At 39.8% G+C, this 13,211-nt stretch overlaps 1 protein-coding gene across 1 annotated transcript in view; it reads left to right on the plus strand.

The window, feature by feature from the left end:
* The window catches only part of SCD5 (stearoyl-CoA desaturase 5), a 158,248-nt gene extending 145,354 nt beyond the window's left edge, over positions 1 to 12,894 (plus strand). The window contains exons 4-5 of the mRNA XM_063425360.1: positions 8,418 to 8,650; positions 12,604 to 12,894. Coding sequence (XP_063281430.1) covers positions 8,418 to 8,650; positions 12,604 to 12,794 — 424 coding nt within the window. The 3' untranslated portion in view covers positions 12,795 to 12,894. The remainder of the gene's footprint in view (positions 1 to 8,417; positions 8,651 to 12,603) is intronic.
* The last annotated feature ends 317 nt before the right edge of the window (positions 12,895 to 13,211 follow it).

Consider the following 13,211-nt stretch of genomic DNA (forward strand, 5'->3'; position numbering starts at 1 on the left):
ACATGTTTGCATATGTAGAGATGTTTTCTGAATGTGATACTGTATTTTGTCTCATATTTTTTTTGATAGAAGTATATTTAAAGATAAAAGTGCAGTCTAAGTGGTAAGAAACAAATGTTTGCCTTTACGGATAACTGCTGTTTAACATTCACCGACGCCTACAAGCAGATCGGGTTGGTGGCATGCTGGGACAACATTTATGCATGCTCCAGTTAATCATAAGTTTGGTTTGGCAAAGTGACTGTAGGGATGTGACAGCCTCTCACAGCTTCAAAGGAAACAGAGGACATAGTTAGGGTTTGTGTTCCCTATGTCAATTACATATAAAATAATTCTAACACTGCACTAAAAAGTGCTCAACAGTTGGCCTCAATGGCTGCCTTCATTATTCACACTGACATATTAGAAGTCCATTTTAGTTTTAAAGAAAAGGGAGTTTTATCAAGTAAACATATATCATATACCGGTATGCATTATAAATGGACAATTACAGAAACTCCAGCATGCACCAGCCTCATGTTACAATAATAATATAAGATATGGAGTTAGAAAACATGCTAGTTAAACTCCTCTATTACAGATATTACTGTACAGATATTAGAATTAACTTGAAGAGAAGTGGAAGAAGTCGCTGGCAATTGCACGTATTCAGGCTTAGTAATCTGTATCAGTGTAGGCTGTTATGTCGCACTCATGAACCCGGTGCCATGCTTTAGGTGACATGGAGAGTGCTATACAAGAGTAGCTCTGCATATCAGACTGGGTGCATAGGAGTGTAAGTTATAACATTAACAAAGCTAACTATCAAAAATGTACCACTGGAATGGATATCACAAGTAAGTCACTGCATCTCACAACATAAAACCGTGTAGATAATTTAATTTTACCCAAATAGGTTTAAACCGTAAAGTTGTTCAGTAAGTGATCTTTTCACTATTTCTTAATAGCTAAACTTGTTATATTTTTTTCTCCATGTCTCGTTTACCCATTTTCGAGTACTGTGGACAGTAGGACAATGTATAGGGGAGGAGGTACATATGATACCACAGTCAAAACTGGGGGGGGGGGTCACTAATAATTTCCACTGGTGGTAGGAGAACGGGCCAACATTGGATGTCTCGTGCCAGCATACAATTTTGCACATAATTCACACAAGCCACCCAAAAGTTTTGTTCTGGACTAGCTAATGACACCTCTTAATTTTGATCTTTCAACTGTTTTGAAGATAAACTATGTATTATCTTTATGTGGGAATGTTATATTTAAGGACACCAAATAAAAGAGCTATCTGCTAAACAGAACCCTAATTTGGTATACTAATTTGGTATGTGGTTCCCACATAAGGGAACTGATCTAGGGAGTTATTCACTAAACAGCTCAAAGATCAAAATTAATTAAATTTTCCCCTTATTTTGATCTGTCAGTTGTTTAGTAGATAACTCCCTTAATTGTTACCCTTACAGGGGATTGCCATATTTAAGGATATCAAATTTGGGAGCTATTTACTAAACACATACAAATTTTTACGCACACACTATCATATACCCATTGTACAGCGCTACGGAATTTGCTGGCGCTATATAAATAATAAAATAATAATAATAATAATAATAATATTAATATACATACATAACCATAGACATACACACACACAAAATTACAGACACACACACACACACAATCAGAGACACACAAAAAATACTTAGCCACAGACATACACAAACACATAACCACACACATACACATAATCAAATACACAATCACAGATTTACACACACATACACTCACAGACCTTCACACAGATATCGTCACAGACCAACATGCACACAATCACAGACCTACATACACAATCACATATGTACACACACACAATCACAGACAAACGCAAACATAGACATTCACACAAACACACAATTAAAAACACAATCAATCACAGACCTACACACACAATCACAGACAAAAACACATAATCATAGACATACACACACACAAAATCACAGACACACACAGATAACTGCCACAAATCGAAAACAGCCACAGAAAGCCACACAATCACAAACACACACAATCACAAACACACACACACACACACACACACATAAAAAACACATTAATACACACTTTTGTTTTATTTATTAAGAGGTCCACCCATCCTCCCTACCGTTCCCTGGGATGGCTGGAGAGGATTCTTGGTAGTCGGTGGCTGCCTGCTTGGATCACTGTGCTCTTCTTGCACATATTCCATGTGTGCCCTCTGTGCTCTAGGACTTGGTGATGGGGGAATGAATAACCTAGGGGAGGGAATTTCCCCCCTGTAGCTACACCATAGACTGTGGACTTTTAGAGCTTTATACATTTACAAAAGTTACTTGATCTATAAATGCCATTTTATACCTGTGATAACCTCAATATATGGTTTTCCTTAACCTTAAATTTTTTTTAGAGAGATTAGCTGTGAAAATGTTCAGAGCTAATGTGAGTTTTCAGCTGAAAAAATTGTGGCATCTCATCTTCTAGTACATGTCTCTCTTTGAATTATGCAGGCTGCCGATTATATCTGTTATATCTTTATCAAATTTTGGATGCAGCTTCAATAATGATGCAAGTGTGTATGCACAACTGATGTCAAATTATGACATCAGGGCCTGAACCCATTTAAACTTAACTCAGCACACCCTGGGATCTGCACCTATTTGTGGTTTTATGCCGTAAGTGTATTATTATTGAGTATAGTGTTTATGTTTTGTTTTTTGACCCGACCTTGTCCCTAACTTAGAATTTTGTCTCTCCGATTTCCCTGACCTGGCTAGCCTTTTGACATTAATTTTTTTCTCGTACTTCTGACCTGTTTTCACTTTTGACCTTGCATTTGAAATTCTGGTCTTAGTATTACTATTATTAGCTCTGATATGACCTATTTCTGCATTAAGCCCGGTTGCTACGCCTTACTATCTTTTGCTCTCTGTGCCTTTTGTTAGGTGTTGACTTATATCTTGTTCAGGAACCTAACCATTCCTGACAGCTACTTTAACAGTTTGACTATTATATTGTATTATTTTGCAGCTCAGTTAAAAACACACGAAAGCTCACTGTGTATAAAGCCACTGTGTATATGAAATCTGGATTTAGCTTCTAGCTTTATCTTTTTTTTTAAAAAGACGATAACGGACAGGTGGCAGTTTCGCAACTGAACTGAAAATTAACAAGACGTTAAAAATGGAAGAGTACTGAAAACCATATGGTCACTAAAAAAAGACCACTTGCTTTTACAGAAGATGTCAGAGTGGAAGTGATGTGTATGATTTATCATAAGCAGTCATTGACAATGGGGGATATTTATCAAAGTGTTCTGAAAAATTAAAAAATGATGTCATTATTTCTCATAGTAAAATGATCTAAAAAAAGATATTTTTTTCTTGTAGTAAATTCTGCCAGTTTTTGCATAATTTTCCATTTAAAAATACCACTAAATTGATAGTGACAGAAAAATTCATAAATACATTTTGTGATTAAAAAATTGTGCATTTTTAAAAATGCTTGTTAGAACACAAACAATAACAAACAAATCAGACAGATTTAATAAATTATGTTAGAAAACCACGAAAAATTAAATGACAATATGATAAAAAGTGTTGGCAAAACAATGATAAATGTTCCCTATTGTATCATACAGTGATAGCTTTGGCTATTTTATTTGTCTTAAAATATTACACATATTGAGGTCTGTCAAGCAGACCAGACGTGCTCTGTGAGAGCTGCTGCGTTTGGCACTGAAAAATGGGTTATTCCCTGGTTACTCATTCTTCTTGACCTCGGTCAGCAACCATAATATACCGGAGACAACAGTGCTTCTGGGGATGCCTCACACGAGACTCCATGTCAGCGGATCGTCCGCACAAGCCGAGAACTCTGGCACAGCAAAAAAAAAATAAACATATTTTGTTGACTATATAGTTTTTACAAGACATTGCAAGGACCTTCTTTCTAAAATGTTCATAATTTTTAGTATGTGCTTTTTAAAAAATATTTCTCAATGTGCAATGAGCTTTTTCATAAATTCTTGCCCTCATATCTACTGTAATCTGCTGCTAAGTATGGGTACGTGCCATGAGGGCAAGGGTAAACTAAAGATCAATAGCTGAATATGAGCATCCAGCTTTGATAACATTACCCAGATGATCCAGAAAGTGGGGAGGTTGTTGAGTACTTTCAAGGTGAAAGCAAAAGTTTAGGAGGATAGCTAATCAAGTCCTATGGATGTAAAACTAATTTTTTAAGGATTCCTCAACTGCACTGTCCATATCAGAAAGTATTCAGTAAAAGAAAGGAATAATCCAACCTGGATGGCCGCTACCTACAGGTAAAACATGGGATTTTGACCAGCAGAACCTGATGATTTTTTTTGTATTTCCAAACACCATGCCTTTCCACTCCCATGGCCAGTCTTAAGGGACTGCAAACTGTGCAATCTCTAAGGGTGCACACCAAAGTCCAGTATCCAGCCCTGCCAGATTGGTTGGAATATACAGTGAGAGGAGAAGCTGTTAAAGTGTGTGACAATTGATTTGCATCCCACATTTTTTTTTTAAAGATGGAGCCAGTTTAAGAGATTATGAGACATTTTCTCCTGCTGGTGTTTTCACCTTCTCAATTGACAGTGAAGCTGATTCTGATCCACAATGGTGTTTAATGAAAGTCAAGTCAGGGCCTTCCAATACTGAATAGGGTGTAACAGAAACAATGGAAGAATGTAATCAGCCACACAAGGATGGGATGTAGGTAACCACATGGGGAGCAAGGGGTAAAGAGCCACATATTGAGGAAAGGTATAATTAAACGAACCACACAAGGTGGGGAGGTGAAACAAGCCACCTTAGAGGCGTGATGGAGAGAATACTTGTGTTAGTCTCTAAATCATTAAACAGAGTGACCAGAATTCCAGATGTGTCACAAGCTATGGAGTCCCATCATAGCTTAGTACTTACATCAGGGGTGTCAACCTAGTCCCTAGTGCCCATTAGTGGGCAGTTTGGGTTTTCAGCTGGGCGGTGGTTGGTTCTGCAGAAAATGCCCAGTGGACCTTGATGGCCGTGGACCAATCCTTTCATCTCCCCTGCAGCCCATGCAGAGCCAGCCTTTCTGTAAGTCCTCTCAGGCTGGTGAGGAGATCAAAGGTCTCCCTCACTGGCACTTAGCTCTAGCAGAGGGAGGGAAGGGCCTGGGAGGTTCTGTGTTCCTCCAGTGAGCAGGCTGGTAGGAGCATTGCTGCACATTACCATGGCAATGCTCACAAACAGTTCTGTGCTCGCAGGAGGACAGGAGAGTCAGCCTGCAGCCAGAGAAGCTGCAGGCTAAAGTAAACATGCCACCACTGGACCACCAGGGCTTGCATCATTAGACCCCCTCCTCCCTGGTAATAGGTAAGAAGAAGGGAGGGGGAGACATTAAGATATATTTTAACATCTCACCCAGCTACACACAGCACAGACCCTTTTCATCCGTCACACACAAACACACACACAGCCCCTCCCCCACACACTGCCCCCTCATGCACGCACTGCACCCTTCACACATGCACTGCACCCTTCACACACACACACACACACACACACACTGCACCCATCACACACAAACACACAGCACGTCACAGACACACATAGAAAATAGAAAGAAGAAAAAGAGAAATTTAAGTACATATTTAAAAAAAAAAATCGCATTTGCGCTCTAAAATTAGTTACTGCGGCACTGGTGAGCGGTAAGGAAAGATTACCATCAACAAAGATACAAAAGTGGGCAGACTTAGGCAGTCTTTCAAGGGGAAATCAGTGATGCACAATATTTAGCGCATAATGTGTTACTACTAGTGCAACTTGTACTGGATCAGTGAAACAGTGCCATAGGAATTGAGCAACAATATCTCTGAACTAGATGACAGCTGCAGCTCAGAAAACCAGGTGTCTGTAGCAGCATAACTAGCTTTTTCATCTGTATCTCAGATGCAGCCCTCAGCAAGTATGCAATCTGCTTTTTCCTTATTTGGAGTGCTCTCCCCATATAAGCTGGACATTCTTGGAACTGACCTTGGAAATTCAAAATGTAAGCCAAAGTAGCTGAACAGATATATATATATATATTTTAAAATCAGCTATATTTCTAGCTTTGGCATTTAGGCGTATTAAAATAAATTTAACAGAAAAGGCTGATATGCATAGGACTGCAATCTTTTTTTTTTTTAATTCTTTATTTTTGTTCGTGCATAAGATTAACATGTGAATTTACACTGCCACAATAGCTGGTGCATTCAAGTTTGCAAACACGCATTGTTACATGGCATTATTGACATTGCACTTTTTTTTTGTAGTTATATAAACAGGATAAAACATTAATGATGTACATAGCTTAGAGAGAATGAGAATCATAACATATAAAAACAACGCTTTTGTTTTCTACGCAGTAGATTAATATGCTGTGTCAGATGCTAGGCTGAAACATGTAAAGTTGTTCTGATTGTAAATTAAGCAGACATGTTACACATTACGACAATACATATGAAGCGGTCAAACTTTAGGACTAAACATAACCTAAGCTGATTAATGAGATGGTCAGACATATCTCTTGTCTAGCTAGGTAGAGATTAAGTGGTTGTTATGCTATCCTTAGAGTATAATATGAGTAACAGGAGAAACAAATGCCAAAAACAAAAGCAGCATCAACATTTTAGATTAAGCTTTAGATTTTAAATTTTCCACCTCAGGTGGGACCCTGGCCAGAGAAGCGATCAGTGGTCGCAGTCCAGGTGGCCTGTTTTTATACAAAAGATTTGGGTTATGACATTTATAAGTCAGGAGAATCAAGGCTTGTGTGTTGTAAACGTGGCATGGCGGTAGCTTGCACCTTGTACAGGCGCGATAAAACAGGTTTAACGGTAGCTTGCACCTAGTATAGGTACGATAAAACAATCTTAACTGTGGATCTTAAAATATGATCTGAGTGATTACGAGTTTAAAGAAAAGTAATGTATCGCTTGAAGCATGATATATGCTAGGTAGGAGCTAAGTCATGTTAAAACAAAATAGTAATATATTCTCAGACTATTTATACATATGTATGAACCCGCACTATCTTATATGAAGCATGCTTAAAGTGACCTTGCCAGTAGTTGTTTGTTCAAGAGAGGAGAAAAGACATTTCAAATACACACTGGCTGAGATGTAACAAGGTAGATTAAACTAAAACGTGCATGGAAATTAAGCAGGGTGACAGTGATAGGAGACATGTTTAGCTCACTGAAGATTTGCTGCAGGATCGCTATAAGTGAGTCCTTGGTAGTTCAGTGTTTGGGCATGTCAGCCTCGTAAATAAGTGTAACAGGCGTCCCGGTGAAGTGTACAGCAGGAACGAGATACCTGTAGTTAGTCCACTCCCGACCCTTAACCCACGCCAGACCTCGAGGCCCGTTGCCCGGCAGCAATGTTCTGTTCAGCAGTGTGGAATTCCCGCCCATCTCGTGGCGGACCGAAGGGCGTAGTGGCAGCGGGGTCGGAGCTCCGTTTCAGGGAGGTGGGCCCGGCAACCGGGGGCATTCTGCATACGAAGGTGTATCCCAGGTCACGGTATCGAGGTGCAGACAGGTGGGTTGTGCATCCCGTGGAGCTTGGGGTGCTGCGTCGTACCTTTCCAGTCCAGGATTGCGGGTAAGGTGATTTCTCCGCCGCTTTATGTCTGAGCGATGCGCGGCGTCTGATCCTCCGGCGCGCCGCTCCCCTCAGGAACAGCAGAGCCAGCGGTCCGAGATGCCGGGTCTGGCGCCGCAGCTGGTCTCTATTGCACCGGTTGTTCGTTGCGGCCATTTTGCTGTCGCCACGTGGGCGCTGTGAAGACCGGGCGCCATAGCTTGCTGCAGTGGTCTGTCTTATATGCTTTTCTAGTTTGTGCCAGAATGCTTGAAAGATGGCGTCCAAGTGTGCCGCATATTTTAAGCGGTCTGCTCGGTCGCTTGTTATGGAGTCAGGCGCGTCCGACATCTTGAGTGTCGTCGCTTGTGTACTGCACGAGGGTGTCACCGCTACTTCTGCTGTGCCCAGGGCTGCAGTCGTCCAGCTCGGCAGGGACCGGGATATCCCCCGCCGGTCCAGGGGGGGGGGGGGGAGGACTGCAATCTTTTTATAAGGAAAATATCAGACAGGGTGCATCAAAGCTTACATTTTGTTAAGTACGGTGTAATCGGTCTGTAACAAAAGGTCCCCCAAAAAATCTAACTTAATCCAAAAGTTAATTTTTTTTTATTAACATCATGTGAATTTAACTATACAAAATATTTTGACTTCATATCTATATTTCCATCCATCTGCCTGTCTGTCTATTTTACTGTCTACCTTTCTGTCGAATTAACACATTTTTACTGTGCTTCAATTTAGATATTACAAGACCTCTGTGATACTCATGTGCTTCACCATTCCTACAATCGTTCCTTGGTACTTCTGGGGAGAAAGTCTATGGAACTCCTATTTCCTGGCATCTATTCTTCGATACACAATATCCTTAAATGTGTCCTGGCTTGTCAACAGTGCAGCTCACATGTACGGCAACAGACCTTATGACAAAAGTATTAGCCCCAGAGAAAACAAGTTTGTAACTTTTGGAGCTATTGGTGAGTACAAACCACGGATGAAGTTGTGACCCTGATGATATGTAAGAATCCGATTTCTAATACATGCATCCCAGCCAGGTACATTGTCTCTTTAATGTTTGTGAATATTGTCTTATTCATGTTCGTGTTAAAAAGGCTGTAAATGTGCCAGAAAGAAACTATCTACAAAACTATTTTTTAACCATTATAAACATTTAGTACATTAAAACATTTCAAACTAGAACCCTTTGATAATTTTGAGTTTACTGACTCTGAAAACCATACTGGCAGGAAGTAATATTAAGTTTTTTTCCAATATAGCTAGTTGTATAGAATATTAACAAATAAATAAAATGGCAAAATGTTTATGACTCATTGATCTAACATCGAACCAGCTACATAAATAGTGCTACTAAACAGGAAGTGCTTTAAAGAAAAACTCACAAATATTCTTTTTCACTTTTTTTAAATTTGTAAGCTGCACAAATGTGTATAGTGACCATAGTGATACTTTCTCGATGCCCCAGATAGATTCTAAGAACCAACAAATGCCTAGTGTTTCAGGGTTAATTATTAAGGTGAGAATTTGAATGGAATTAATTACTATAATTTCTTAATAGCGAGAATGTTGTATTTAAATGGATATTAAAAAATGGCTGCTGACAATGTGCATTCATTTACGACCATGGTCTACCCGATTTTTAAGGCTATATTCAGCAGTTTGGTCATGACAATAAGTTCACAATGCTCTAAAGACCTCCAAAATCACCCGATCTCAATCCAACAGAGCTCATTTGAATGTGGTGGGATGGGACATGTATATAATGTTATGTCAAGAAGGATGGTGTTATTTCCAGCACCTTGTTGAATAATGGTTTGCAGAATTTAGGTTGTTCTCGTGGCAAAGCAGTCGTACCCACTGCCGGAGTGTACCTAGTAAATTGGCCACTGAGTGAAATTTGATAACCCCACCTCTCTATTCATTGGCTTAGCTGCCAATGCTAGAGCAACTCCACAGTAACGCTGGGAGGAAGTGATATATATGATATCATATACTCCAGCACTACTGTCTGTGAAGTAGCTTTTCAGACTCCCATCTAATAAAGGTTACTCTGTGATGCCACTAGCCAAGGCGGTCCTGTTAGGGGAGATATATCTATCTCCCCAGCTGGACCAAAAATCACTACAGGGCTTTATGTAGCAGTTCCTTCTACACCAGCACCTGAGCCGTGCTCCCTGACAATTTAAGAATAAGTTGACAACATGAAACACTATGTTTTAGCGTTTTGTTTCATCCTTTTATTCCTGTAACTATAATTTTGTTTCCTATATTGATTCCCTGTCCTATTTAACTTTAGATTTAACAATTATTTCTAATTGGTTAATTCTAAGCTCATGTGAAACCCCACACAAACTTGCTGTATTGCTATTGGCACGATATACGATATTAGTACATAAAGTTGTTGGTGGAAGATGTTGCCAATAGTATTTTTTTTGGAAAAATTATCCATCTCAGCTAGTGTCAAACCTTGGCTATTTTAGAAAGAAACAAGTCTCTTTTAACATCCACTCTGTTGGAGTCCCCCAAGACATTGTCCTTGGTCCCCTTCTATTTTCTCTTTATACTGCCTCTCTTGGCAAACTTATTGCCTCATTTGGATTCCACTACCACCTGTACGCTGATGACCCTCAGATATACCTCTCCTCCCCAGACCTCTCCCCTGCCGTCCTGCAACGTGTCACTGCTTGCCTTTCTTCCATTTCTGTCTGGATGTCCTCACGCTTTCTGAAACTCAATCTCTCTAAAACTGAACTCCTTGTCTTTCCTCCTCCTAATACTGATCCTCCTCTCTCGCTCGCCCTTCAAGTCAGTGATATCCACATAAGTCCATCCCTGCAAGCACGCTGTCTTGGCGTCATACTTGACTCTAGTCTCACATTTGAGTCTCACATCCAGTTTGTTGCCAAGTCCTGTAGGTTCCAACTCAAAAACATAGCCCACATCCACCCCTTTCTTACACAAGATGCTACCAAGGAGCTTGTCCATGCTCTAGTAATTTCCCGCATGGATTACTGTAACCCTCTCCTGATTGGTCTCCCCAAAAGCCGTATTGCCCCGCTACAGTCTGTAATGAATGCTGCAGCTAGACTGATTTTCCTCTCTAGTCGGTCCTCTCACACCTCACCCGTCAGCCAGTCCTTACATTTGCTCCCTGTATCCTATAGGAGTCAATTCAAAATGCTAACCCATACATTTAAAGCACTGAACAAAGCTAGCCCCTCTTCACTGATCCATAGGTATGCCCCTCCTCGTTCCCTCCGCTCTGCCAGTGACCACCTCCTGACCGCTGCTCGCACCCGTACGGCCAACTCACGCTTGCAGGACCTCTCGCGGGCAGCCCCTTTCCTATAGAATAGCCTGCCTACTGCCATCAGACTCTCCCCTAGTCTTCAATCATTTAAGAAGGGCCTTAAAACCCATCTCTTCAGGAAAGCTTATGGCCTCCCAGAGTAACCTCTTCCTTACATACCTGTTTCTTGCACTCTCCTATAGGACAGTGCTTTACTCTCTCCTCCAGCTCTGCTTCACTCCCACCCTATTTGATATTTCCTGTCCTAACGTTTCTAATACCCCACCTCTTATAGTCTGTAAGCTCGTTTGAGCAGGGTCCTCTTCAACCTGTCGTTCCTGTAAGTTTTCTTGTAATTGTCCTATTTATAGTTAAATCCCCCTCTCATAATATTGTAAAGCGCTACGGAATCTGTTGGTGCTATATTAATGGCAATAATAATAATAATAATCAGTTTTGCAATTTATATTACATTTTGCTAAAATTTACTTAATAAGCCAGTTTGTAGACAGATATTTTTCGAGTTAACTTGACCATGTTTAACAGGACTACGGCTAACGAAGTGTTGTTATTCCTCTGTCCAATACTGTTTCATGGAAATAAAAATAAATGCAACTTTTAACCCAAATTTACAGAGTTATTCACTAAAGAGAGAACTTCTCACTTGAATTGATAGTGAATTTCCAATTTAAGGCCCAATTAGCAATGCTAAAAACAGAATTGACTTGGAGAATGTTTCCTATTTGGCTGTTTTTGCCTAAATTTGAAAATTCACTTTGAATTCACTTGGGATTCCTGGCAAACCTCTCTTTAGTAAATAACTCTGTAAGATGATCTAGTGGGTGACATTGCACTGGGAGAGTACCATTATCTCCAGTGGTGTATCCTGGTTTTGTGCTGCCCTCGGCTGGGCGGCATCACTCTGCGGCACGCGAGGGAGCCAAGCAGAGTGCTCAGGGGAAGGTGCTCCCTCGCCAGCGATGCCCGACCGACCGACCACATTGTTAGTTAGCCGCAAGGCTAACAAGACATTTGCCCTGGGCATTTGGCGGCGGCTTTTTTTGCTGCCCCCTGGAAAGTGCCGACCAAGGCAAATGCCTTGTTTGCCTTGCGGCTAATACGTCCCTGATTATCTCCACAGTCAGCTGCAATTCAAGTGTAAAACTAAATAGAATAAAACTAAAAGAATGTTCTAACATTCTTGCAGGTTGCCAGGTAAATATTATCTATTGATGGCATTCTACTCTGTTACAGTTGCTTTCAAGAGTGATGAAAATACAATTGCCAACTTTTGATGGCAAATGCATTGGTACCATAAAACCACTTTCATGATGTGATTTGTCAGATCAGATTATTGATGTCATTGTCCCTACATTAAGGCTTTACTTATGCTTTACAACAAATGAATGTGATTCAAACATTGTTTGAGCGCCTACAAAGTAATACATTAGAATAAAACAACGATTTCACAAATAACACATTAAGTAATATAAAAAAAATAAAAATTCAAAAATACATTTTAGTCTATTTATAATAATACTAATAATATATTCTAATAGACTCTATTAATTTATATGACTGGCCATAACAAAATCTGTCTGTTTTAGTATCAAATTCTTTTAGGTGAAGGATTTCACAATTACCATCACACCTTCCCATTTGATTATTCAGCCAGTGAGTTTGGTATCAAATTGAATCCAACCACATGCTTCATCGACTTGATGTGTGTCCTAGGACTGGCGAGAGATTGTAAAACAGCTACAAAACAGATGATCTTGGCTCGCAAATTGCAAACCGGTGATGCAAGTTCTTGAGGACATTAAATAAATTATTCACATGCATATCGAATTCTTCTCGCCAAACTTACAGTACTTATTTCAACCATTACAAAATGTTTATTGTTCTTTTTTTCTTACTTATTGCTCTAAAATTGAAATATAGATTTGTAACTAATGACAAAAGCAACAATTCTGTAATTGAAGTAGAAATGCTTTAGATGTGCATACATTTTCTGTTATTTTGGGATTATTTTTTCCTACAAAACTAGAGTAAATCCAGAAGGTTACCAGCTATAGACATCATACATCATACATGTGGAATGGAATCAGCACGCAAACATAGAAAAAACACCCTTCAGAATTGTGGACATGGGTACAAACTAATTAAAGACATTAGAACAGAACATGGTATGGACAACATTTGTTGGTGGGTTTAGTTTTAATGGCAAACCA

Source organism: Pelobates fuscus, chromosome 6 (assembly GCF_036172605.1).
Source record: "Pelobates fuscus isolate aPelFus1 chromosome 6, aPelFus1.pri, whole genome shotgun sequence".
Lineage (NCBI taxonomy): Eukaryota > Metazoa > Chordata > Amphibia > Anura > Pelobatidae > Pelobates > Pelobates fuscus.